General features: G+C 40.5%; 1 protein-coding gene across 2 annotated transcripts in view; it reads right to left on the reverse strand.

Annotated features, from left to right (window-relative positions):
• The window catches only part of GOLGA5 (golgin A5), a 41,108-nt gene extending 15,695 nt beyond the window's left edge, over nucleotides 1–25,413 (reverse strand). The window contains exons 1-8 of one of the 2 annotated variants that reach the window (XM_028101265.2): nucleotides 25,270–25,413; nucleotides 22,823–23,396; nucleotides 14,724–14,948; nucleotides 13,138–13,357; nucleotides 12,366–12,489; nucleotides 8,851–9,054; nucleotides 5,008–5,178; nucleotides 2,424–2,552 (exon numbers count right to left, since the gene is read on the reverse strand). In XM_028101265.2, the coding sequence (XP_027957066.1) occupies nucleotides 2,424–2,552; nucleotides 5,008–5,178; nucleotides 8,851–9,054; nucleotides 12,366–12,489; nucleotides 13,138–13,357; nucleotides 14,724–14,948; nucleotides 22,823–23,366 (1,617 nt within the window). In that variant the 5' untranslated portion in view covers nucleotides 23,367–23,396; nucleotides 25,270–25,413. Of the gene's footprint in view, nucleotides 1–2,423; nucleotides 2,553–5,007; nucleotides 5,179–8,850; nucleotides 9,055–12,365; nucleotides 12,490–13,137; nucleotides 13,358–14,723; nucleotides 14,949–22,822; nucleotides 23,397–25,225 lie in introns of both variants that reach the window. The other variant, XM_028101275.2, reaches the window with a different exon arrangement.
• Nucleotides 25,414–26,273: the final 860 nt, after the last annotated feature.

Here is a 26,273-nt window from a genome sequence, read left to right on the forward strand (position 1 = left end):
GGATCACATAAGTGTTATGTCTAACTTAAAGGGAAAAACTTGCCAAATTGTTTTCTGAACTGGTTTCAAATCCCTGCACCATTTTGCATTCCCACAGCAATATGAGAAAGGTCCGGTTCTTCCACATCCTTCCCAACATTTGGTATCATCAGTCTCAATTAAGTGTAGCTATTCCATGGGGATGTCCTGATATCTCACTGTGGTTTCAATTTGCATTTTTCTAACAATTAATGGTGCTGAGCAGCTCTTCATGTACTTATTTCTATCAGGCAGTATCGTGAATCTGTTTTGTTCTGTCATAGATAAAAGAGGAAAAAAGAAATACCTCCGGGTTCACTAACAACTATACAAACATGCTGCTGGTTTGTACAATGGATATGATGAGTCGGTGTCAGCTGGAATTTAAGAGCAAAGTACATGCCAAGGAAGAAAGAATAATTAGTTAACTAAGAATCTTCAAAAGCATTATGCTTGGGGCGCCTGGGTGGCTCAGTCGGTTAAGTGTCTGCCTTTGGCTCAGGTCATGATCCCAGGGTCCTAGGATCGAGCCCCGCGTCGGCTCCCTGCTCGGCAGGAAGCCTGCTTCTCCCTCTCCCATTCCCCCTGCTTGTGTTCCCTCTCTCGCTGTGTCTCTCTCTGTCAAATAAATAAATAAAATCTTAAAAAAAAAAAAGCATTATGCTTAACTGTGCAGATAAAGTAAGTAAAGGGAGCTGTATGAAGGAGTAAACAGGAGACAGGATCAAACTGCTAGACTACTTTAGAACATTTAGTTCAACCTGCTCACTTCACAGATGAAAAAAACTGAGATAAGTGAGAACAGAGAAAATGAGGCAGTAATTAGGGTAGGAGAACCGCAATTTACAAAAAGGTCTGCATGATTTCTTTTAAAGCTCTAGGCTAGCACAAAATTTAAGGTTGAAATTAATTAAAATTAATAAAGAGCACCACAGGACTATTTAATCCCAAGATTAAGCACTTGCACCTAGAACATCTGATGACTAAATAAATGGCCTAGAGCTACATTCAGCTGTACTCGCCTCTACTGGACTCATTTTAAAAACGGGCACTGGCAGCAGATGCGGGAAGACTATCTGCCATGATAAAATGAAAATTATCTCACTAACTATCAAGAACATCAAATTTTTGCCTTTCAATATATAATAGCTCCTGGAATAAATTAAAATGCAATTTCTGGAAGGACAGCCACTTTTATAACTAAATTATCTAAGACAGCTTATGATGTATTCTGCAGGTGGCTACTCAATCGTTTTTCCTACCACTCAGGAAACAGATATAAGTCGTACCTTCGTAATAAAAACAAACATTTCTGATAATAGACCAGTTTCAGAAATGATAAATCCTAATAAAAAAGATCTTGAGAATATAAATACACAAAGCTAAAAATGTCATAACTGATGCACTGATCATTATAAGAACAGTTTTCTGCAAAATGAAGAGAATAAGATTTTATTGTGAGGATAAAAAAGATCATGTATACTAAGTGCCTATAACAGTGTCATTATTCAGTAAGTTACAGATGTTATTAACATAAGATATAGCATCTTGTTCTGAGAATGTGGATGTAAGCATGGTTAACTGTTTTAATAAGAAAACTATTATGTAAATATACTAAGGTAAAATAATTTGGTTTGGGGAGCAGACAACTGCTAACTGAACAAAGAAATGTAATTTTAAACATGATTTGTAAGAACAGTCTATAAATATTTCTCCTCAAACAGAAAGAGCAGTCTAATTACAACACTAATGTTGTATTTATATTTCTATTAAAAAATATTACTGTTGTCCCTAGAAAGTACAAATATAATAAAATGTGAAAATCAACGGATGTTAAGTTATCCATACATACACACTGTGACAAAGAGATATAATAAAACACAGACAAGATCATAGAAAGAACTCTGGGACAGGCATCCCGGGTTCTATTCTATTCTCTAGTTAACTGTGTGAGGTTAGGCAAGTCTCATAGCCATTCTGTGGCTCTATTTTTAACCTGTGAAATAAACAGTGAGGGGGGTAGGTAGTAACAAGACAGGAGGGAACTAGAAGGTCCCATTTACCATCACCACTCCACACCCATTCTGTAAGAATTTCAGTAAGTTGCTTCACTGGAGAGTCTCCTCATAGGACAGTCAGCAAAGCATCTTCCTTGGTAATCATCCAACTAAAATTTTTACCCGCGGGGCGCCTGGGTGGCTCTGTTGGTTAAGCGTCTGGTTGTGGTCCCAGAGTCCTGAGATTGAGCCCCACGTCGGGCTCCCTGCTCAGTGGGGAGTCTGCTTCTCCCTCTCCCTCTGACCCTCTGCCCCTCTCCCTGTTCATGCTCTCCCACTCGCGTGCATGCTCGCTCTCTCTCAAGTAAATAAAATATTTAAAAATAAATAGATAAATAAAATCTTTACCTGCTTCTGTCGCTCCAATTCTGCCTCCAGTTCCTGTTTAGATGCTTTCTGCCCAGCTATTTGGTCTTGCAGATCTTGTAACTGTTCTCTTGCTGATTCTGCTTCACTAACCTGCTGTGCCTCCATATCCTAAAACGATGAGCCTTATATGTGAGAGCAGTCATTAACTGTTCATTTCAGCATTTACCAAGTAATCACTATGCGCCATGAACTGGGCTCAGGAGGCACTAGAGGGAAAAAGACGAGTGAGACATGGTCTCAGCCTCAAAGGAGCACATAAACAGATGCTTCACTGTATGATATGGCAAATGGTGAGAGAAACGGACAGGACACCGTAGCCGCCACGGCGCATGAACCATGTGGTTGAAGGAGTATGGGTCAACAGTGGCTCATTGGGAAATTATAGCTCTATCCAAAAGCTAACAATTTCCAAAGGAACAGAAATATAACATCAAAAAGATGGCCCCTGGAATTGCAGGTTATAGTTAGTTTTTGTGTGTGTGTGTCAAGTAGGAATATAACTTCTCTCTCATATCACCTGAGGTTAGCCTATTACTTCACTTTTAAAGCTTTATTACCATTACCTGTTTTTATATCTTTATTTCTTACTGCTTCACTTAGTGTCATTACTCTCACTTCTTCAAAGTCAAAAACCACCTTCCAGATTTCCTGTGGAATCTACTAGTGGCAAAGAACATGACTCTAGATTTCTATATTTACCCCCTGTATGGGTTAACCATGTGTCCATCCATACAGTACTACAAGAGATTAAAACAGCATCTTAATTTGCTTTTTATCTTTTGGTACACTGTTTTTTATTCATCTACGCAAACTCTGGCATTTCACATACAGTTTGAAAGAACCAACAGATTAATGATACTCCCATATAATAATACCAGTGTGATACTCTATAGTCACAACTTAGTGGATTCAGAGGAAAGCAGCAATAAGTAGAATGGTTTTCCCCTATCCTTGAGTTTTTGGGGTTAGCAGTAGGTAAACTAATCTCTGTCATCATTTTGACTTAATCAGACGAATTCTTGAGAGGCAGACAGTATGAGCAGTGGTTAAGAACACATGTTCTGTAAAAAAAACAAACAAAAACAAAACACACGTTCTGGAAATCAGACAGACTAAGGTTCTAATCCTGACTGCTACTTCACTATAGTTATAGGAAACTATTTTCCTTCTCTGTGACTGAATTTCTTCAAACTGTAAAATGAGAATATACCATCTCCCTTAGAGGATTACAGTAGGGAATAAATGGAAGGCTGTATGCTGAGAGGTTAGTGCAATGCCTGGCAAGTTAAGTGCTTAGCTATTACAGTCATTAACAATTCTCCCATTTTGCTAGACATACTATAATCCTTACTGCAGATTTTATAAGCTTCTTGAGAAATGGTCAATGTTATCAATGATGCTGGGGTAAGGATATTAAATAAAACAAGTCATATTTTCTATAATCTCACCCCAAATACATGGATGAATAAGACAAGGTATGAACAGGATTAGCATCTACTCAGTTTCTAAGTTCACAGGACTGAATTCTTTGGAATTCAAAATTAATTATTAGGGAAAAAAAAAATCCAACCATACAGACTATAAGGATGACAGCCTTGAGGACCAGCTCTTCTACTTTACCAGTAAGAAAGAAATCCAGAAGTAACATTAGCTACTATTTGTTGAGGGCCTAACGCATGTTAGGAACAATGCTTGGCCCTTCGATGCATATCCCTTATCCTCAAGAAAACCTGTGTTTATCTCCACTTTACAGATGAGAAAACTAAGGCTCAGTGAGATGAAGTGTCTCGTGCAGGTAACACATCTACTAAGTGCCAAAGACGGGACTTCTCTCCATATCTGATATTCAAGCCCATACTCCAGATAAGAAACCCTACCTTACAACTTCCACATTTTCCTTTGTAGGTCACGCACGTCTTACGAACCAACAATTTGCTGAGTTAACACGTTTTTTTTTTTCTTTTAAAGAAGGCTTGTCAGCCTGCATTTTACCTTCTCTCGTTCTCAGAGACTCCTCCTATGATATTTAAGTCAAAGACTCCATGTTTAATCTAAACAAAAGGTCCAACTTACTTTTGGATTAAAAACTGCAATTACACATAAACTATAAATCATAAGATTATTCGTGAAACTATAATTAAGGGACTGTCCCTGTGTCCGTTCCAGCATCAGAAAACATCCCAGTTTTATAGACAAGCCCAAATCTCATTTGTGTTTTAACCACTGGATTGTTATAAGATCCACAAATATGAAGATTCTGTCTGGCTCCTTGCTGTAATTCCAAGCCTACACGATGCCTGGCACATGGGAGGCACAGGGTAAGAATCTGTTTAACAATTGCATCTAGTTAGCTACATATGTTTGTTATTCCCAGGACTTCACAGTCCATCGACAGACAGGAAACTGATCGCCTTAAATGCACTGCTACACGGTGACCACTAACACCAGTTCCACACGCCGTCTCACTAACACCCTTCCCCCAAAATACAGACTCTACCGCCGCTCACCTGCCAATTGCCGGGGTCAGTGGCTGGCTGTGCAGCGCAGCTGTACCGAATCTTACCTGCAATTCGGATCTCAGCTGGTGTATCTGGCCCATGAGCTTCTGTATTTCCTCCTTTTGCATCTCCTTTTCGTGCCGAAGTTCTTCCAGCTCCATGCTGTTAGCAGTACTGCTATCGAGGCCTTCAAAACCAGATCCTTCCTTTAAGCTGTTAATCAATTTTTCTTTAGACTATTATAAAAAAAGAAATATTTTAAGCAAAACAGAGATTAGCTTGTATACTGAATAACATCAATCTTACACCAACTAAGCCACTATGGAAATAGTCCAATTACGTTCTCCATCAAAGAAAGTCCACGTTGGGATAAGAACGCAGCAGGGCCTTCCTGTACACCAGCCTTGGATTTTAGTATCCAGGACTATGTTACTGTTGAAAACTTGTTATTAACAAGATTTCCCTCGTATTTTCTTCTCATCCTTTCTTATGCTTTTTATCTCCATCATATGCTACTCAGCAAACATCTACAGAGCACCTACAATGGGTTTGGCATTATGCTCAGAGTCCCATGCAATGAAGAGGTCTCTCCTTTGAGATAGTACCCTCCGCCTTACAAGCTAGAGGGAAGTTACAAGTACCCAGTAGAAGGCAATAAACAAGCTGAGAGAGGCATCTGCAAAGATTACTTGCAGAGTTCCAAAGAGAAGCCACTTACTGGGGAAGAGAAGGCTTTACTTGAAAGCAGCAGTTATGCTGATCCTGAAAAATGGCTAGGATTTTAACAGGTGTGGAGAAAACAGGACAAAGCGTAAAAATGCAAAAGCATTAGGGCGTATAAGAAAGTATTGTTGAGATGCGCTCGGACAGTATGTTAGGACCAATCTGGGGAGGGGGCTTCAGATGCCAGGCTAAAATGTTTGAATTCTATCTGGTGGGCGAAAACAACTAAAAAGTAGACAGGGAAGTGATATGACCACGGATGCATTTTAGGAAGGTTAATCTGGCAGTGGTTATAAAGTAGGTGTTCACCAACTATGGCTGATGGGCCAGATCTGGCCTGTGGCCTATTTGTGTATAGCCCCACAAGCTAAGCATGATTTTTACATGTTTAGAGGATGATAAAAAAAATAAAGACAAAGAGTATGCAATGGAGACCACACAGAACCTGCAAAGCCTACAATATGTACTATTTGGCCCTTTACAGAATAAGTTTGCGACCCCTGATGGAAAGGATGAGTTGGAAGAAGAGATTTGATGTGGGAAGACCAGTTTAAGAAGTGCTATAATTATAATTCTAGGCCAGAAGTAAGGACTATCAGCTCTTTCACCTTCAATATGAGTATCTGAGAGGCACTCTCCTCCATCAAAAATAGTTTTTCTTCTCATGTGGTAGAATTACAGGTGACTTCGTCAAACTTCTCTGTATGTTTCATATTTTCTGTAACACACATAATTCTCTCTCTCTCTCTGCTCCCACATGGCTAATGCCCAGACCTGTGGGCTGTGCTTCAGGCCTCTACTTCTGATTGCCTTCCTGAAACTTTCACCTTGGTGTCACTCAGTGCAGTCAGTTCTGCAAACTCACTGTCACTTGTTCCAGAGTCCATCAGTGCTAGCCGGTTGTCCTTCCTGTGTCTCTGCTGCACTACACGGGGCGTACTGCTCACACCTGAACCCAGAAAACCAGAGTCCTCCTAAGGTCTGCCTGCAGTTCCCCTTCCTCCAGTTGAATCCCTAAGTGTCACACATCCCACCTCCCACATGTCTCTTTGCTGTCCCATCTGCCACCCTCCCTGCCACAAATCAGACCAGGTCCTCATTACTTCACACCGTTAATTCCGATACTCTCCTCTTTACCCTCTCACCATCCTATCCTCACCCATCAACGTCTGCAGCAATTTACTGAGCACCTCCTAAGGGCCTGGCCCGATGCCAACTCTCCCCTCACCTCCTCTGCACCACGACTCTTCACGCTGCTCAGTCTCTCACCTCTCACCCCTACCACCACCTAGGAGATAAAAATCAAAACTCCTCTACACAGGATGCGAGGCCCTCCATGGTCTGAGTTTTCTCTTCCCCCATCTTAGTCCCTAACCCTTCATGCTCCAGCGGCAGGGAACCAGCTGCCATCCACTAAAGATGCTGTGCTCCCTCAGACCCCCTTTGCTCTGGCACAGCTATTCTATCTGAAATCTCTTCCCTACCACAAGCCTTCTTACTCATCCTTCAAGTTCCTCTTTATACAGCATCTCCAGTCATCCCTGGCAGATTTTAAGGGCTTACTGCATCAATAACTTCATCACATCGATTACCTCAGTGTCCTTCTGCTAACTGAACGCTCTTTTCAGAAAGAAAACACACCCCCAGCATCTACCATAATGCCTCATGAATAGTTAGGTGCTCAATAATAAATTAGAGTGACACAGCAAAAGTAATCAGAAAGAACAGTTTGGAGGAGATGGGTATGCTGTCTCATGAAAGTAGAATCAAAACAGTGCTCACACCCAATAGGAGGCAGGAGATAAAGGAAAAAGGTGGAGTCAAAACGTCATCGTGGTGGTATAATATTTACCAAAATTGGAGAACGAAGGAGAAGCTGGTGTGAGCAATGGGGAATCCCACATAGAGAAGCCTGGCAGGCACTCAGAAACCGGGGTCAGGGGCGCCTGGGTGGTTCAGATGGTTAAGCGTCTGCCTTCGGCTCAGGTCATGATCCCAGGGTCCTGGGATCGAGTCCCGCATCGGGCTCCCTGCTCCTTGGGAGCCTGCTTCTCCCTCTGCTTCTCTCTCTCTCTCTCTCTCATGAATAAATAAATAAAATCTTAAAAAAAAAAAAAAAAAAAACCGGGGTCAGGAAATTAGGCTGGGAGACACGCTGAAGTCACATTGAGGTGACAGACAGAAGCAGAGTGAGTATAGGATAACACCAGGTAAGGAGTGAGAGAGGTCTTGGGACTGAATTTGAGAGAACTCTTCGTCTCTGGAGACTCTGGATCAGTGAAAGAAGACGGAGCGAGAGGGCAGCTCGAGTAGCACCAGAGGCAGGAGTTTAAGAAGGTAGAAGGGCTAACGGTGTCCGATGCTCTACCCACATCAAAGTGGATGGAAATTAAGAAAAGGAAGAAAATACATATTCAGGTCATTAAAGATGTCTGGGAAGACAACTTCAGAAATGTATCAGGGACAGAAATGATACGAAGGAGTTAAGAGTTAACAGCTCTAAAATAAAGACGGCATATTTACAATAATTCTATTAAGTCTGATATCGAAAGAAAGAACAGGGAAATGGATCCAAGTGGTCAAAAAAGACAAAGGATTGTTTTTTCCCTAAGCAGGAGTTCCAAGATCTAGTTTTTGATCTTCCACCCAGCAACCATATGCTCTTGAGCAAGCTGAGCCAGAAAAAGGTGGCAGAGTGGAAGAAACAGAGAGGACAGACTCAGACTCAGGAGGAAGAGCTTACATATGGCAAAGAGGAACCCTCCTAGGGAAAGATGAAAGGATACCGTTCCCTCAGGAGGCAAAGGACAGAGAAGCCCAAGACTACATGAGATGACACGGGGGAAGCTGGCTGAGGCCGAGACCAGCTGCTCTGAAAAACTCAACAGGGGACCAGCCGGGAAGAATAAAGTGGCTGCTTAACAACAAACGTCGACAGTGCTGTGCTTAAGGTGACGAGTGAAGATCTCAGCTAGCCTGTGGCAGAATGAATTTTAAATAAAAAGAAAGAAAAGCGGCAGGAACAAGGGACATTTCGAACTTTTGTAATATCTCTAAGTGGAGAAAGGCACCTGTAGCGAGCCAACCCAGCCAAACACGAACAAATCCTCTCCCAGATCTATATGGAGTCGAAAAGTGTCTCCCACCTGGCAAATCTTAACATCCAAAAGACATTTCATGCTTACTTGGAGTATTCTAGTAGCTTTTTGCTTGTAGTCAATTAATTCCTGCTTAGAGGACTCCAAGTTGGACTTGTACACTTTGACTTGCTGCTGTAGCTCATCAACTCTCTTCTTCTCCTCCGCATATTTTCTTTCCGCCAGAGTGACTGCTTCTGCCAAATTCTGACGTTCCTCTTCCATTTTATTAAGGTGTGCAGCAAACTCACTCTGTGACAAATTTTTATATCATCTTTACATCATTTCCTCTGAAATATATTTTACAACCATCCAATCAGATGTCTTATGGGATTGTTGTTGTTGTTTTTTTTTTTTTTAGCTCAGCCCAACAACATAACAGGGAGGTTAAAAACGAAAACAAACCAAACACTTCATTTGTTAGGAACTGAAGAATAGGGAATCTAAGGTTGTTGGCTCCCAAATATGGCAATGCATCAGAATCAATTAAGGAGTTTATTTTTTATTTTTATTTTTTTAAGGATTTTATTTATTTTGAGAGAAAGAGAGCACAGAGGGAGAATGAGAGGGAGCAGCAGACTCCTTGCTGAGCAGAAAGCCTGATGCGGGGCTCAGTCCCAGGACGCTGAGATCATGTCCTGAGCCAAAGGCAGACGCTTAACCGACTTGAGGCACCCAGGTGCCCCAATTATGGAGTTTTAAACAAATACAGCCACCCAAAGCTGTCCCCAGGCTTACTGAATTGGAATTTCCAAGACTATGCTTGGAAATGGAAATCTGTTGAAGAAATTTCCAAGGTGAATCTGGTCAGCCTGATACTAGCTGATAAATGAATAAAATAGAAAGTCTATCAGTAAGCAAATAAAAGGGCACCTCGGTGGCTCAGTCGATTAAGCGTCTGACTCTCGGTTTCAGCTCAGGTCACAATCTCAGGGTCAGGAGCTGAAGCCCCATGTCAGGCTCTGTGCTCAGCACGGAGTCTGCTTAAGTCTCTCTCAAATAAATAAAATAAATCTTAAAAAAAAAACGCAAACCAAAGAGATAAGTAAACAGCTACATCTTTCTTAATAGCATGACTAATGTTTTCCCTTTATTTCAAATTTTCTAAATGAACTATTCAATATAATTTTTTAGCTTAAGAAACGTCCAAAGCACACTCTAGAAAAACACATGCCTATCACTTACTAGCCTATCTTACTCTGAGAATTATTTATATTTTGCCTTTATTCTCAAAAGTTCCCATCACCAGAACACTCAGAAGGTGAGGCAGAAGTCCGAAAGCATTTATAGTTCACACACCAATAATGAAAGCCACAAACCTTCGACCCAATATTAGCTCCTGTTTTGAATAAAAAGAGCAAGAGGACTATGCTAATGTCTACTAAGCATGTGAAATGTGCCTAATGCAACTAGAATTGAATTTTTCTGTTTATTAACTTTAGTTAATTTTTCTGTTAACTTTAATTAAACATAAAAATACTTAATTCAGGGGCACCTGGGAGGCTCAGTCATTAAGCGTCTGCCTTCGGCTCAGGTCATGGTCTCGGGGTCCTGGGATCGAGCCCCGCATCGGGCTCCCTGCTCGGTGGGAAGCCTGCTTCTCCCTCCCCCACTCCCCCTGCTGTGTTCCCTCTCTTGCTGTGTCTCTCTCTGTCAGATAAATAAATAAAATCTTTCAAAAAAACCCCACTTAATTCAATTAATAGATTCATTGGGATATAATTCACATACTATAGAATTCACCCTTTTACAGTGTATAATTCAGTGGTTTTCAGTGTATTCACAGAGTTAGTTGTACAACCATTACCACTACCTAATATCAAGTACATTTTCACCCCAAAGGGAGATCCTCTACCCACTTCTGCCTTCCTCCTAGCCCCTGGCAATGATTAATCTACTTTCTCTATAGATCTAACTATTCTGGACATTTCATGTAAGTGAAATCATACAATATGTGGCCTTCGGTGTCTGCCTTCTTTCACTTAGCATAATGTCTTACAGGTTCATCCATATTGTAGCATGAATCAGTACTTCATTCCTTTTTACGGCTGAATGATATCACCTTGTAGGCATATACCACACTCTGTTTATCCATTCAGCAACTGATGGATATTTGTATTAGTTCCAGTTTGAGGCTAGTGTGAATAATGCTGCTATGAACATTTGTGTACAATTTTCTGTGTGGACAAATATTTTCAATTCTCTTGGGTATACACCTAGGACACAGCTGCTAGGCCATATGCTAACTCTACACCTCACTTTTTGAGGAACTGTTAGTAGAAAACTTCTGAGTATGTTTAGAACAACTGGGCATGTGAATTATTTTTTCACCTCTAAATTTTAAGAAATCTAAATATAGGTCAAGTATTACATAAGCAAATTTATGACTGAATTAAGTATAAAATATATTTTAAAGTATCAGTTTGCAAAAAAGAATGTAAAATATCTCATTAATGGTTTTTATTATTAACTACATGTTGAAATGATAGTACTTTGATTTTGTTTTTGTTTTTAGGAGCCCAATGCGGGGCTTGAACTCATAACCCTAAGATCAAGAGCTAAGCTGAGATCGAGTCAGATGCTTAACTGACTGAGCCACTCAGGTGCCCCAAAATGACAGTACTTTGGATATACTGTGTTAAATAAAATACATTCATAAGATTTTCAAAAAGTCCACACTAGCTGATAGTTACTTTCAGGGCTGAACTATTTTCACCTGTTGAAAAGATAGTCTGAACCAGTGGTTCTCAACCTCACTGGCTAATAGATACATGTAAATCGTATAAAACTCAAACACCACTGCTTATGCCCTACCTCACACCATGGGATCGGACTCCCTGGAAGTAGAGACCTGGCATCAGAAAATATTAAAAGCTACACAAGTGATTCTAATGTATAGACAGGGCTAAGAATCACTGAACTAGATGCAAAAAAATTCATTTAAGAGTAAAACTCTACATTTTACGTACAATTTCCTCTGGAAATAAATGAATCAGATTGAACTAGAATCAGAAAAAGCTTAAATAAAAAAATAAACAAGATGCCCCACATCAGTTTTTTCCCTCATTTGGCAGAGTGTTTTATTCGAAAGTTTCTCAGCACCATTTAGTTTTAAGAAAGAGGCCCCAAATCAGTTTTTCATCAAATAATGGTAATGCTGGTTGCACAACAAAATTAAATAAAGAAATATCTATCTCTACTGAATATTCTATTTTAATCGTATTCCTTTTTTTAAGGGGTGCTGAGGGGCTGCTCCCCTTTTATGAGTATAACATCCCTCCTCTCTAGGACCATTGTCCAACCTGTGCATCGCCCCTTCAAATACCATCTCAGAAGAAAAGCCCCCACATTTCCGGCCAATGCCTTGTTGATCATAGAGAATGTTGACGTTTATTTTAATTGTATCCTAATACATAAGATTAAGTAAATTTAGCAAAAATTAAGCTAAATTTTCAAATACTTGGTTTCTGTCACAGAAACAGATTTTTCTGAAATACACTGCAGAATTTTCTTAAAGAGCAAATGTGTTATAAAACAGCATAAACGCATTCCTCCTTTCTAACCTGCATTTGTTTACAGCTCTCCTGCTCTCTCTTCCGGGCGGCGTCCGCCTCATGCAGTCTCTCCTGAAGAGTTTGCAGAGCTTGGTTCTGCAGGCTGCTACCTTCGCTGTGATCCTGCATTATTCTAAAAGAAAAGACATCACTTGAAAGGACTTATTTCCACAGTGTACAAGGTGGAATAATTTTTAAAGCATTGGCTTGACAGCACAAAACAGATGATTTGACTGGGGTGCCTAGGTGGTGCGGTCAGTTAGGCGTCTGACTCCTGGTTTTGGCTCAGGTCGTGATCTCGGGGTCCTAATATCGAGCCCCGTGTTAGGCTCCACGTTCAGCACAGAGTCTGCCTGAGATTCTCTCTCTCCCTCTGCCCCTTCCCCCACCCCTCTCTAAAATTAAAAAAAAAAAAAAAAGACGGTTTGACTAAAATATCCTTAAAGAAATATTTTTGCCTTTTAATGGAATGTAACCTGTATTTTCAGGCATCCAAATATAAGCACACACCACATATCATTATATGTCAAAAAATTAAGGACACTATATTCTTCAAATATTTTTAAATTCAGAATTTGCTAACAATGCACCTCAAGGTTCAAATAATAAATCAACTTTTAATCGCACGCATTTACAACAGTACCGAAAGATAAATTTTCCCTCTCTAAATTTCAAAAGCTAAGTTTTCATAAGGTAGTATACACTACCACAGTGTTTATCATTACTTGCATGGGGAAGAATCTTTCTAGTTCCCTTTCTCATGATCACTAGGATGAGCTACCGTGATTTCTCAGTCTGCAAGGCTTCCAGGGCTTCAGTGCGTGTGGTCAGGAGCTGGTCGGCTTCCTGCAGCCTCACTTTCAGCACAGCCAACTGCGAGTCCTTGGCAGCCACCGCTGCAGTCAGGTCATCTACTTGGGCTCGCAGCTCTCGGGTTATTCGATCACTCTTTGAATGGTCAACATTCCACTTTTCAACTCTTGCTCTTGCTTTGGTTAATTCTTAAAAAAAAAAAAAAAAGAGAGGGAGAGAGAGAGAGAGAGAGATTTCTTCTCTTCAAGCAGACACACTTTTCTGAGAGCACACAGAGACTCTCCTCTGTATCCCTGTAGTACTTTCTGCCAAAATTAGGAGTTTACAAATAGCTTCAAATCATTTGCTTCAAATGGGATACCCACTTCTCAAGGCCAACATTCACATCTACATCATGGTTAATAGGTTGGAAAGGGCACGATGCTAGCTGCTCTCTACAAAAAAAAATTTTGAGACCTATCATAAAGTATTTGGGAGCCCACCCCAGTATACAGCAGAGTTCAGAACACTAGAGAAGTCAGTGGATTTGTTGGGCTCTGCTAGAGACAGGAAGAATGCAAATACAAATCAAGGGTAGATGGTATACACCCTGGTATAAGACCAAAACAAACAAAATCAAAATCCATAGATAAACACAGGAAAGAATCTGTTTCTCTTGATTACTGTAGCAGAAAGATTTTATTTTTTAAACCTAGAACACTGGTGCAGAAAGAGCAATGCGGTGCAGATTTCCACACCCTCATGTATCTATAACAGCAACTTACAGGCAAAAAAAATAATTTTTTTTTTTAATATTGAAGCAAACTCTACAGGGTCTCAGAAAAAGCTCTATTTCTAGGTCTTTATTAGTCTGGTAAAGCAAAGCTTTTTCTGAAATCAGTCCAACAAGCCCTAAACTTTCTTCCTCTTTCACTCTTCTGGGCCTCCATCCATGTCTTGGCAAAACTTGTCCCACTGTCCCCGCCCTCCTTTCTAGTCACTGCCAGGACCCAAGGCAGAGACTTCTTCTCCCTTTTGTTTTCCCTCAGCCACACTTACATTAAGACTAACATAATCCTCCATCACCTCATTCATGAGATTATTTACTTTTAAATTACCCATTTCTGAGGAATCCAAGAGTTTTCTACTCTAGGGCCACTTCACTGCATATTTCAAGAGTGTATTATTCAAACTGAATTCCGTGGTCACTTTACATCTCCTGGAGCAGTACAATACTGTGACCTTGTCTACTGGTACCCGCTCCTTTGTTTAATCCCACCTTTGGTTCATGAACAGTTCCCCGTGAAGGTTCAGGAGAGAGCAAATGAACCAGATGATTACTAATGTTCTAAGTATTAAATTTCATGACTCCTAAGGAATGACCAAACAAAGGCAATGTTCTGTTTCAGACTGGTAGGAGGATGACTGGTTCTATTTCTAAATCTGGGCCCTATATTTCTATGAAAACACGATTTTGTAAGTCTCGTGTTTTGTTAAGTTCCGATGTACTCAAGTTTTCAGTTTATTTTTGAAATGTTAAATTCTTAATCCTCCACAACTTAAGTAAGACTCTACCTTCTTGAGTTTCCTTGGATCTTTGGAGTAATGAGGCCATTTCTTGATTTAAAGACTGAACTTCATTTCTCAACAGTTGATTCTCCAATCGAAGATTAGACAGTTCATGTGATTTGCCATCGTGGGTAGGTGTTGGGTTGTGGTCAGTGCAGGCAGCACTTGATACCTTTTCCTTTGAAGAATCCTCTGGAACTTCATGGCCAGAATCTGAATTATTAGACGTTACTGTAAAAAAAGGAAAACATTTTTGTTACACTGGAACACTCACTACATACACATTAGTTGCTTACTTTGGTAGAATGCCTTTTGGCTCAAGTTGACTGCTATAGCTAAAATATCATAAAAAAGTAAACTTAAATTCTCAAGAGATTTCCTTCTGATGAAATTTCATTTTCCTACATGGAGGCCATAGATCTCTAAGGATCTCAAAATTTGGATACACTGAATGGATGGTGATAAAGAACAGACACAAGAATACAGTTCTGGAAAGAAGAAAAACAAGAGATAATCTAAGCAGTTCGAATTAGGTAAAAAGGGTTTCAGTCCCCCTTTGTCTCCAAAGCATTTTCTTAAAAAAAGATGAAAGTCTCAAAAGTGAAAATACTAGAAAGGCACAAAAGAACAGCTGTGGGTTTCAAGGCAAAAAAAGTAATAATAGGTCAGAGCCATTTGTTACATACCAAACTGGAATCTAAAATGCCTTACACAAAGAGATAGAGACTCGTAAATTCAGATTCATCTTGTTTTTGGACTAAATGTGATCCAAATGCAGTTTTTAGAAGATTTTATTTATTTATTTGGCAGAGAGAGAGACAGAGAGAGAGAGCACAAGCAGGGTGGAGCGGCAGGCAGAGGGAAAGGAAGAAGCAGGCTCCGCTGAGCAGAGAGCCCAACGTGGGGCTCAATCCCAGGATCATGACCTGAGCCGAAGGCAGACGCTTCACCAACTGAGCCATCCAGGTGTCCGCCCAAATGCATTTTTTACTTACTCTAAAAAAAATAAGGTATGTGCTAAGAAGTGAAGTGTATCTAAATGATAAAATGCACTAAGTAACTGTATGGGCAAAAAAATTGACACTTCACAAAGGAAGATAAACAAATGATCAATAATCTTATGAAAAGGTTCTCAACACCTTAAGTAATCCAGGAAATGCAAATTAAAACCACAATGAGAACTAATACACACCTGCTACAATGGCTAAAATTAAAAGGACAACACCAAATGCAGACAAAGACGTGGAGCAGCCAGAACTCTCACAGATTACTGGTGGGAGTACAAAATGGTATAACCACTGTGGGAAAAGGTTTCACAGTCTTTTATGAAATTAAGTATGTACCTACCATTTTGCCCAGTGATTCCCCTCCCAGGTTTTCATTTCCAAGAGAAATGAAAACATTTCCCCACAAATAGACAAGTACAAAAATGTTCACAGCAGCTTTATTTACAATAACCCAGAACTGGAAACAATCCACTGTCCATAAAAGAGAATGGATCAATTGTGGTGTATCTCCAGGAGAATACTACAAAATAAAAAAGAACTATTGATATACCCAATAACATGGATGAATCTCACTAACAAGGTGAGTAAAAGAAGTCAGGTAAGAGAGTGTACATACTACATGATTCCATTTATATGAAACTTTAGGACAAAAACTAAGGTAAAAAAAATCAGAGCAGTGGTTAAGCGGGGAAATGGGATGCAAAGATTAACTGGAGAGGGACATGAGGGAAAGAAGTGTTATCATAAAAGTGTGGGTTACACAGGTATAGCCATTTATCTGTATAGCTAAGATTTGTGCATTTGAACATACAGAAAAAATTATGAGAAATGGAAATTTGAATAATGACTAGGCACTAAATGATACTAAGGAATTATTGCATTTTTAGGGTGATGATGGTATGAATGTTTCTAAAGCTTGCATTTTGGGGCACCTGGGTGGCTCAGGTGGTTAAGCATCTGACTTTGGCTCAGATCATGATCTCAGGGTCCTGGGATCAAGCTTGGGCTCTCTGCTTAGCGGGGAGTCTGCCAGTCCCTCTCCCTCTGCCCCTCCCCCTGCTTGTACTCTCCGTGTCTCTCTCAAATAAATAAAATCTTTAAAAAAAAAATAAAGCTTGCATTTTTTTAGGATAATAAAATGAAATATTTCTAGAAGAAATGATATGAGATCTGTGATTTGCTGCAAAATAATTCTGTGGAGGGTAGAGGTAGAGGGATGGAAAATGGGAGGTATAAATAAAACAAGAATGGCCGTGTTGATTAATATAGCCAGACAATAGGTAATATTGGAGGGAGTCATCAAAATCTACTTTGATATGTTTGAAATTTCCAAAACAAAAATTTTTCAAAAGAAATAAAGTATATATCCAATAAAGTAGTATTTAGAAGGACATTTATAGTCTTTAATATTTACATTAAAAATGAAAGGAAGAAAATTAGAGTTTTCTATCTACCTGAAAGGTTATAAAAACAGCAGAATAAACCCCAAAGCGGAAATTAACAATAAACACCAGAAATTAACAAAATAGAAAAGAAACTTGCTAGAGAGAATTAAAGTGGTATTCAGAGGGACATATCATCAACATTATGCCAATAAATTTTTAGATGGGGGCACCTGGGTGGCTCAGTCGTTAAGCATCTGCCTTTGGCTCAGGTCATGAGCCCAGAGTCCTGGGATCGAGCCCCACATCTGGCTCCCTCCTCGGCGGGAAGCCTGCTTCTCCCTCTCCCACTCCCCCTGCTTGTGTTCCCTCTCTCACTGTGTCTCTCTCTGTCAAATAAATAAATAAAATCTTTAAAAAAAAAAAATAAATTTTTAAATGTATACTACGTTGAAACCTACCAAATTGTATACTTATGTATAATTTATTATGTCAGTTATACTTCATTAACACTATTTGAAAAAAAGGCATTTAGCACAGTGCCAGATATTGATATTTTCCTGGTAGTATCTGTGATCAAGCTTTGGTTTCTGCAGGGTTAATATGAATGATTAGGGTCCAATTCGACTTGTTTCAGCTGTGACACTTTCATTACTTCCTGAAATGAAGTAAAATAAATATAATCCCCCAAAGTGTACATAGCATAGACAAATTCTTTTCTTAGGAAAAAATGTAACTCACCAAAAACAGAGGAAATGGAAAGCCAATGAAATCAATAGTTAAAATCTTCCATTAAGAATACCCAAAGGGCCCGGGGTGGCTGTCTGCCTTCAGTTCGGGTCATGATCCCCGGGTCCCGGAATCTAGCCCCATGTTGAGCTCCCTCTCAGCGGGGACTCTGCTTGTCCTTCTCCCTCTGCCTCTCCCCGCCAGCTTGTGCTCTCTCTCACTCGTGCTCTCTCAAATAAATAAAATCTTAAAATAATAATAATAATAATAACCCAGACCCTGATGGTTTTACCAGCGAGTTCCAGCAAACAATCAGGGAATAAATAATCTCACATCAAATAATTAAGACAACAGAAAAGGAGGGAGCATTTTGTAAATCGTTTTATAAGGCTAACATAACTGTAATACCGAAACCTAACAATATTACAGATCAATCTTGCTTATGAAATAAATGCAAAAATCCTAACCAGAATATCAGCAAACTGAAAGTTAAGTTTGGTTTTAGGTTATAAAAAGTCAATCGATTTGTATACCATATTAATACTAAAGAACAAAAATCATATACAAAAAACATACGATATCTCATACTAACAGGAAAAAAAGCTGCTAAAATTCAACAGAAAAACTCAAACTAGATATATAAACATTCTTCACCTGATAAAAAGTACCTATGAAAAACCTAACACAAACACTGTATTTGGTGAAACAGTCAAAGCCTTCTATTTAAGACATCGATACAAAATTGGTTTTCTGTCCAAGCCAATGCAGTGAGGCAAAGAAAAGTTTTTAAAAAGATAAAAGAGTTAAGAAAACAAATTGTCATTATCCACAGATACTGTATTGTTGAAAATCTAAATGAATGTACAGAAAAATATGAAGATTAAGAGCTATGTAGGTTGCTGTGTGTCAAAAGAAAGCAAAAATTTATGGGGCGCCTGGGTGGCTCAGTTGGTTAAGCGGCTGCCTTTGGCTCAGGTCATGATCCCAGGGTCCTGAGATCGAGCCCCGCATCGGGCTCCCTGCTCAGCAGAGAGCCTGCTTCTCCCTTTCCCTCTGCCTGCTGCTCTGCCTACTTGTGCTCTCTCTCTCTCTGTCAAATAAATAAATAAAAAATATCTTAAAAAAAAAAGAAAGCAAAAATTTTAAAAAGATACCATCTATAAGTTTCAAAAAAATATAATCTGACAAAAAGTATGCAAGACCTTCATGGAGAAAATAATAAAATCTTAATGAAAGACATTTAAAAATTGAATTGAGATTATACCATGTTAGAATAGGTGAAAAACCTCAGTATTGAAAAAACGCTGATTCTCACTCAACTGTCCATACAGAAGCAATGGACTCCCAATAAAAAGACCAACAGAATTTTTGTGAAACGTGGCAAATTCTAAAATGAATATGGATGTACAAAAAAAAAAAAAATCCAAGAATAGCCAAAACATTCTTGAAGGATCAGGTAGGAGAGATTGCTCTAGGAGATATCGAAACACTATAAAACTACATAGGTAGTGTGGCACTGGCACAAAAACCACCCAATGAAACAGAATTAAGTGCCCAGAAACAGAATGATTTATAGATGGATGCTTGATAATATGCCAGGGGTGATATTGCAGATTGATAGGGAAAAGGAAATATTTTCTTTTTCTTCTTTTTGTAAAGATTTTATTTATTTATGTGACAGAGAGAGACACAGCGAGAGAAGGAACACAAGCAAGGGGAGCAAAAGAGGGAGAAGCAGGCTTTCCGTCTAGCAGGGAGCCCAAAGCGGGGCTCGGGGATCATGACCTGAGCCGAAGGCAGATGCTTAACTACTAAGCCACCCAGGTGCCCAGAAAAGGAAATATTTTCAATGAATGATGCTAGATGCTGAGATAACAGATTTCCAACCCCTCTTCTTTTTCACCTGGAAAACTTCTACTCATTCTTTAAGACCCAGCTCAAATTACAGACCCTCTGTGAATCCTTACCTGAAGATAAGAGAGTATACATACTACATAATTCCATTTAAATGAAGTTTTAGGACAAAAACTAGGTGAAAAAAAATCAGAACCGTGGTAGTTGGGGAAATGGGGAGGAAAGACTTTCCCGTATGGGAAAAAATGGAACTAGATGCCTACCTCACACCATTCATTAAAAAAAATCAAAATTTTAAATAACCATATAGATATGAAAGGTAAAACTATAAAACCCTTAGAAGATAATATAGGAAAATATCCTAATGATCTTAGGATAGGGAAAATTTTTCCAAGACACAAGAAAACATACTATCAAGAAAAGATTGATAAATGCATCTACATTAAGAACTCTATTGAGACACCGTAGAGGGAGGTGGGGGGGAAAAAACCAAGGTAAAACTGGAAGAGGTGTAGAAAGAGTTACCATCTGGAATACATAAAGAATATCTATAAATCAATAATATAAAAAATGATCCATTGGAAAAAATTAATCAAAAGACTGAACAGGCACTTCCCAGAAGATGAAGCCTGAATAGTTAAAATATTTGAAAAGATGCTCAACCTCATTAGTAATGAGAAAAGTAAAATATAACAAACTTTTCCACACCCGATTAACAAAACATAAAAAAGTTTTTGAAAATATCCAACCTTGGTGAGAATGCAGAGCAAAAGGAATATTAACCACAGTTGGTCAAGTATAAATTGGTACAACCTCTTCAGAAAACTAGTGTACTTGAACACTGTCACACCCTACAACTCAGCAATTCCATTTAAAGACATTTCTAGGCATCCTAGGGCACTGGTTCTCAACCTAGGGTGATTTTGCTCCCCAAGGGACATTTGGCAATAAAGAAAAACATTTTTAGTTGTCACAATTGGGGATGTCATTGGCATCCAAACGGTTAAGAGGCCAGGGATGCTGCTGAACATCCTACAAAGGACAGAACAGCCTCCCACAACAAAGATTTATTCCACCCAAAATGTCAATAGTCCCAAGATTGAGAGACCTTGCCCTAGAGAAACAAAACTTAATCACTCTAAGTCCCATGTATTAACTGGTTCTAACTCATTTCCCTGTCAACCAGGTTTCCTTTGATCCAACCTTTACAATTAAATCTAAGTGGTTTTCCCTAAAAGTAGAAAATACTGTCAACTTTCTTTGAAAGACCTCTATTAGCATCACATTACTGGGTCACTTACATAGGCCTAGCAATCACTTGGAGAACAACAAAAAATAACATGCCATGGCTCCTTCCCCAGAAAAACCTTATTCAAGAAGTCTGGGGAGGCACTCAATGATTCATTTTTTATTAATCACACAAGTACTTTCAATGCAGGTTGTTCAGGGACCACTCTTTAAGAAAGAATGTTCACAAATAATAGGTTTAAATATGTAAACAGAGGCAAAGGCAGCTCCCAACTTTCTTTGCTAGTTTCATTTTCTTCACTGCTGTCCATCTCATATGCACTGTTCCCAGGACACTCTACCAAACTTTTAAAGAATCTCTGCATTGAATGCTGTCTCCAACCCTTCTTTTTCACCTGGAAAACTTCTACTCTTTCTTTAAGACCCAGCTCAAATTACAGACCCCCTATGAATCCTTACCTGAATACCTTAGACAATTAGTTACTTTCTCCTTCGTGCCTCCACAATACTCTAACCATATCTCAATCGTTATACTTACTAAACTATATACTAATATACTATATGTAAATTATCTGTTTACGTGTCTGTCTCACCCACCAGACCCTGTTGAGAGAAACTGAGGAGTATGAACAGCTACTGCATGATCTGGTCTTGAATACCCCAAACACTTGTCTCTTTACCACTTTATCTCGAAGATACAAGACATATTTTTATTCACCAACAGCCAAGACTGTGGGAGAAGCTGTAACATTTAAGAAAATAACAAGCTTCCATTAATCATCAACTTTATAAAGAATCTCTGCAAGAACCTATCATGTATATTGCTACTTTAAAATAGTTAGTAAGGGGATGCCTGGGTGGCTCAGTTGGTTAAGCATCTGCCTTCAGCCCAGGTCATGATCCTAGGGTCCTGGGATCGAGTCCTGCGTCGGGCTCCTTGCTCAGCAGGGAGCATCTAGCATCTGCCTGCTGTTCCCCCCTGTTCATGCTCTCTCTCTCTCTCTCTCTCTCTCTGATAAATAAATAAAAGCTTTAAAATGGTTAGTAGGTACTTGAATTAGCCACATTACCATGTTAACCTCATTTTTGCGGGTGAGAAGATATACACGTAGAGGTAATTTCATGGCAAATTAAACAACTGAACACCAGAATTCTAAACTGTTACTTCACCACCAGGTCAATGCCTTCAACCCTTTAACTTGGATTGAGGTTCGGTCTCTCAGCTTTACTTCTGAGGGATGCAAGGGGGAAAGAAAAACACACAAAAAAATCCTCACAATCCATAATATATGTGAAGTACAGCCTCCTATTTTATAATCCCAGAAAGAAATGAAATGAGATCGTCCCAAATCCCAAACTAAACTGTTTTCTTTCAGATTTCAAAACTGTCCTTTTTTGTTTTAAAATATCTCAAAAAACCATTCTGGACAGAACTTCTTAGATGGGGCGCCTGGGTGGCTCAGATGGTTAAGCATCTGCCTTCGGCTCAGGTAATGATCCTGGGATCCTGGGATCGAGTCCCGCATCGGGCTCCCTGCTCCTTGGGAGCCTGCTTCTCCCTCTGCTTCTCTCTATCTCTCTCTCCCTCTGTCTCTCATGAATAAATAAATAAAATCTTTAAAAAAAAAAAAAAAGAACTTCTTACATGTTAGGCTGGGTAAAGTTACCCAACAGACAGCATTTAAAGGTCCCTATTGTAACTGTATACTGACTAATAGCATGCCACGTCGTCTCCCTCGTTTATACCACACGTTTCAGAGACTGCCTTTACACCAGTGGGGAAAGGTAACAAAACAGAGGATGGGAAACACTACCAAAACGTTTAGACTAGGATAACACATCCAATTTGCTTAACTCTAAAAGAAACAGAGGGCTGATTAACTACCATCGCTTTGGCTCCCAGAAGGATTTTCCTCAATGGTTTTGATGGCGGTTATGCTGGTGTTCACAGAACTGACACCTGCTGTCCGAGAACTCTGAAGGACAGGTGTTTTGCTCCTTTCTTTTTTGATTTCCACCCTCCCAGTGGGTTCCTTCTGTGAACTGTTAAGAAAGTCAAACAGCAGCTCATCATCAGGTTCTGACTTTTTTCTTCGAACAAACTGGGATGAAGGCCTAGGAACAGATGCGTTTTCAACAGGATGGAAAGCCTCCGCTGATGTCCTAGATCCTCCTTTTACATTTGCAGTGCCAGCTAAGATAGTGGCTTTCTGATTTCCTATGTTATCAGCTGCTGAGGAAATATATGTAGCTTTGGATCCAGTCTGGTAAGTCAAGTCCGTATTTTGCTGAAGTTCAGGATAGTCAGCATTTTTGTTATATGTGATGTTGCTGCTGTTCTCTTTTCTACTGAGAGCTGTTGCAGCCCCTTGATCAACTCGATTTAAAAGATCTTCTGCCTTTCCAGCAAGATCAGCAAACCAAGACATGATGGTAGCAGAATAATCCTATTGGTGAACCTGTAAAAAGGACATAAAGGGATCAGTATGGCAGGACAGCAGAGCATAGCAGTTAAGACCAGGCTCTTGAGTCACATGGTCCTGGACTGAAAGCCTAACTCTGCCTCTTACTATGTAACCTTGAGCAAACTACCTCACTGAAAGTGAGAAGCTTTATCTAGAAAATGAGAAAAATAAATGTATTTACATTATAGGACAGTTTAAAGATGAAATAATATATATAAAAAACTCTTTGCAAAATGCCTGACACACAGCACTCATTTTAGTAGTTGCTATTAGCATAATAATTACACCTATCACTACTGTTTAGCAAAAACATTCAAATAGCAAATCATCAATATGGCAAAACTGCAGTACAGCCAAATAAAAACAATTCCCTGGAGTTTGCTTCAAGGTGCTAAAACTTGAAACTTCTGATACTAAATCCATCTTCATGTTAAAATGCAGCACAATTATGGATAATTTAGGTGTGCACATAATCTGTGTAAAGTACACCTACAATAATTTAAATACTGAGTACCCACTATGTGCACATTGGCTAAGTTCAGAATTTTTTAAAAAAATGACTGCATAGCCATTCATCTGACAAATAGACCTGTGAGTACTTTTGGTGTGCCAGAATGAATCAGAATGATGAAGTAATTAGTCCTTATAGATATAGAAGTGTACTATATAAAAAAGTCAACAACCATTTCCTGAATGTGCACATTGTTCCTTTTGCCTGGAATGCTCTTTCACTGTTAACTCTTTCTTGTTCTAGTCTCCACTTGAATGTCATCGGCTCCAAAACACAGCTCTTTCTTTCCATCTAGATTGGGTTGTATCATTCTGGGTTCATATGCTATGCTTTCCCCTCACAACCCTTCATGTTTTATATGGTTTTCTTCTGTCTCATTACCTTTATCACACATAATTTTCACAACCACATTATGTGGTTAGTAGTAATTATCTTTTTTCCACAAATGGGGAAAAGATTTAGAAAGATCCCCAAGTTTAGATGGCAGCTGAGCAACTCAAATCTAAGTCAGCCAAACCCACTTTTTTTTAACCCCTGCCTTTCCCATCTAGCCTCTCAGGATCTGAATAACCTCATGAAGAAATTCACTCTCTAAACCTGCTCCTTACAAAATGGGACTATTACATGCCTGCGTATTTCACAGTTTATGTGTCATCGAATGAAAATGGAGGTGCAATGCTCTGTAACATATAAAACTCCCTACAGATGTAAAGTATTATTCTCAAATAGACATTGGTGGTGATTGGGCGGCAACACTCTTATTAATCACCTATATCTCGCCTCCCATTTTAAAGTTAATAGGGCTTTAAAACAAAACTTCGTGCCTTAATACTGATTACCCAATTTAAATACAAACATGGATCCTTGGCACTTGCTCCAGTGACAAACTCCAGCGGACTTCAGAGGTACAGTGCCCTCAAGTAATTTCTCAAGCACTGCCCCCAGGAAATGACCCACACGGCGGTGAAGAGAGGGTGACAGTGCGTGGCATGGGGAGGGGTCCGCAGACAGCAGTGGCAGGACCCGCTTCGAAGGCCAAGTGTCAACACAGAGGAAGAGAGGCTGGGGTCAGCCGGTGGATCCCAGGTAGCCGAGTTACAGACCCCCACTTCGCTCCCTACCCCCCTCGCAGAGCCTCTGGAGCGGGAGGAGCGTCCAAACCAGGCTGGGGCGGGAGAAGGGAGGAGAGCGGAAGGCACTAAACAACACCTGCGGAGCTCACCTGCTCCCTCTCTAAGCCCCCCCCGCCAAAGCTGAGAAACCAGTCTCCGCGGAGGGGAGGCCAGCCCCTCGCCTAAGGCCGTTAACGCACCAGGCGGACCCGTCCGGCCTACAGGACTCACGCTGCCGCCTCACCTGAGGACTCTAGAGCGGGTGCACCGCTGTCTTGTCGCCCTCCTGGGCCGCCCCCCACCTCAGCAGCCGAGAGGGCCCGGCTGAGTAAACCTGGTCCCGGCCCCGCCGCGGCCCCACTACTCTTCCGGGAGACGTGGAAGGGTGGCGAGGACCCCAAAACAGAGTGGCTTTCGAGTTGCCTGAGCGGCCCGGACCAACAGCAGCCACCTGGAAGCGACTCAGGCGGTGGCGCCGGCGGCTGCGGGGGCCTCGCTCCTGGCCACGCCCTTCTTCCGCCTGGTGCGTGTGACGTAGCTCTTTTCCCGTGGAGGCGGCCGGCTCGCGCAAGGCAGAACACTGTAGGCCACGCCCACCAAGGGGCGGGACCCCGCTGCCGCACGCGAGGGTGACAGGCGGTGCCCCGCCCCCAAGGAATTGTAGGTCAGAGTTGGGCTGGGAGTGAGACCCAAGTGGACCCGACAGCCTTCACCTTTCCTTCTTCCTCCTTCGCCTGCCAGTTTTACGGATGAGAATGCTGAGGACCCAAGGAGATGGGAATACAGAAAACAAGATCCCTGATTTCACGGAGCCTCCTTTCTAGTAGCAGAGACATATTAAATAAACCAGTGATGGAGACAGTTTTAAGAGGTGGGGGAAGCACTTTAAAAATGGTGTGATCATGGGCGCCTGGGTGGCTCAGTTGGTTAAGCCACTGCCTTCGGCTCAGGTCATGATCCTGGAGTCCCGGGATCGAGTCCCGCATCGGGCTCCCCCTTCTCTGTGGGGAGCCTGCTTCTCCCTCTGCCTCTGCCTGCCACTCCCCCTGCTTGTGCTCACTCTGTCTCTCTCTCTCTCTATGTCAAATAAATAATAAAATATTAAAAAAAAAAAATGGTGTGATCAGGGAAGGTCTCTCTGAGGAGGTGACACTTGAGCTGAGACCCAAAAGATGGAAAAGACTTGTAAAGAGTCTTTCTATCCAGCAGTACTGTAGTTATGTTATGCATACAGTTCGTTGAATATTT

The sequence above is a fragment of the Eumetopias jubatus genome, unplaced genomic scaffold (genome assembly GCF_037043125.1).
Source record: "Eumetopias jubatus isolate StellerSeaLion01/CBP00866 unplaced genomic scaffold, mEumJub1_p1.0 scaffold_7, whole genome shotgun sequence".
NCBI classification, from domain to species: Eukaryota; Metazoa; Chordata; class Mammalia; order Carnivora; family Otariidae; genus Eumetopias; species Eumetopias jubatus.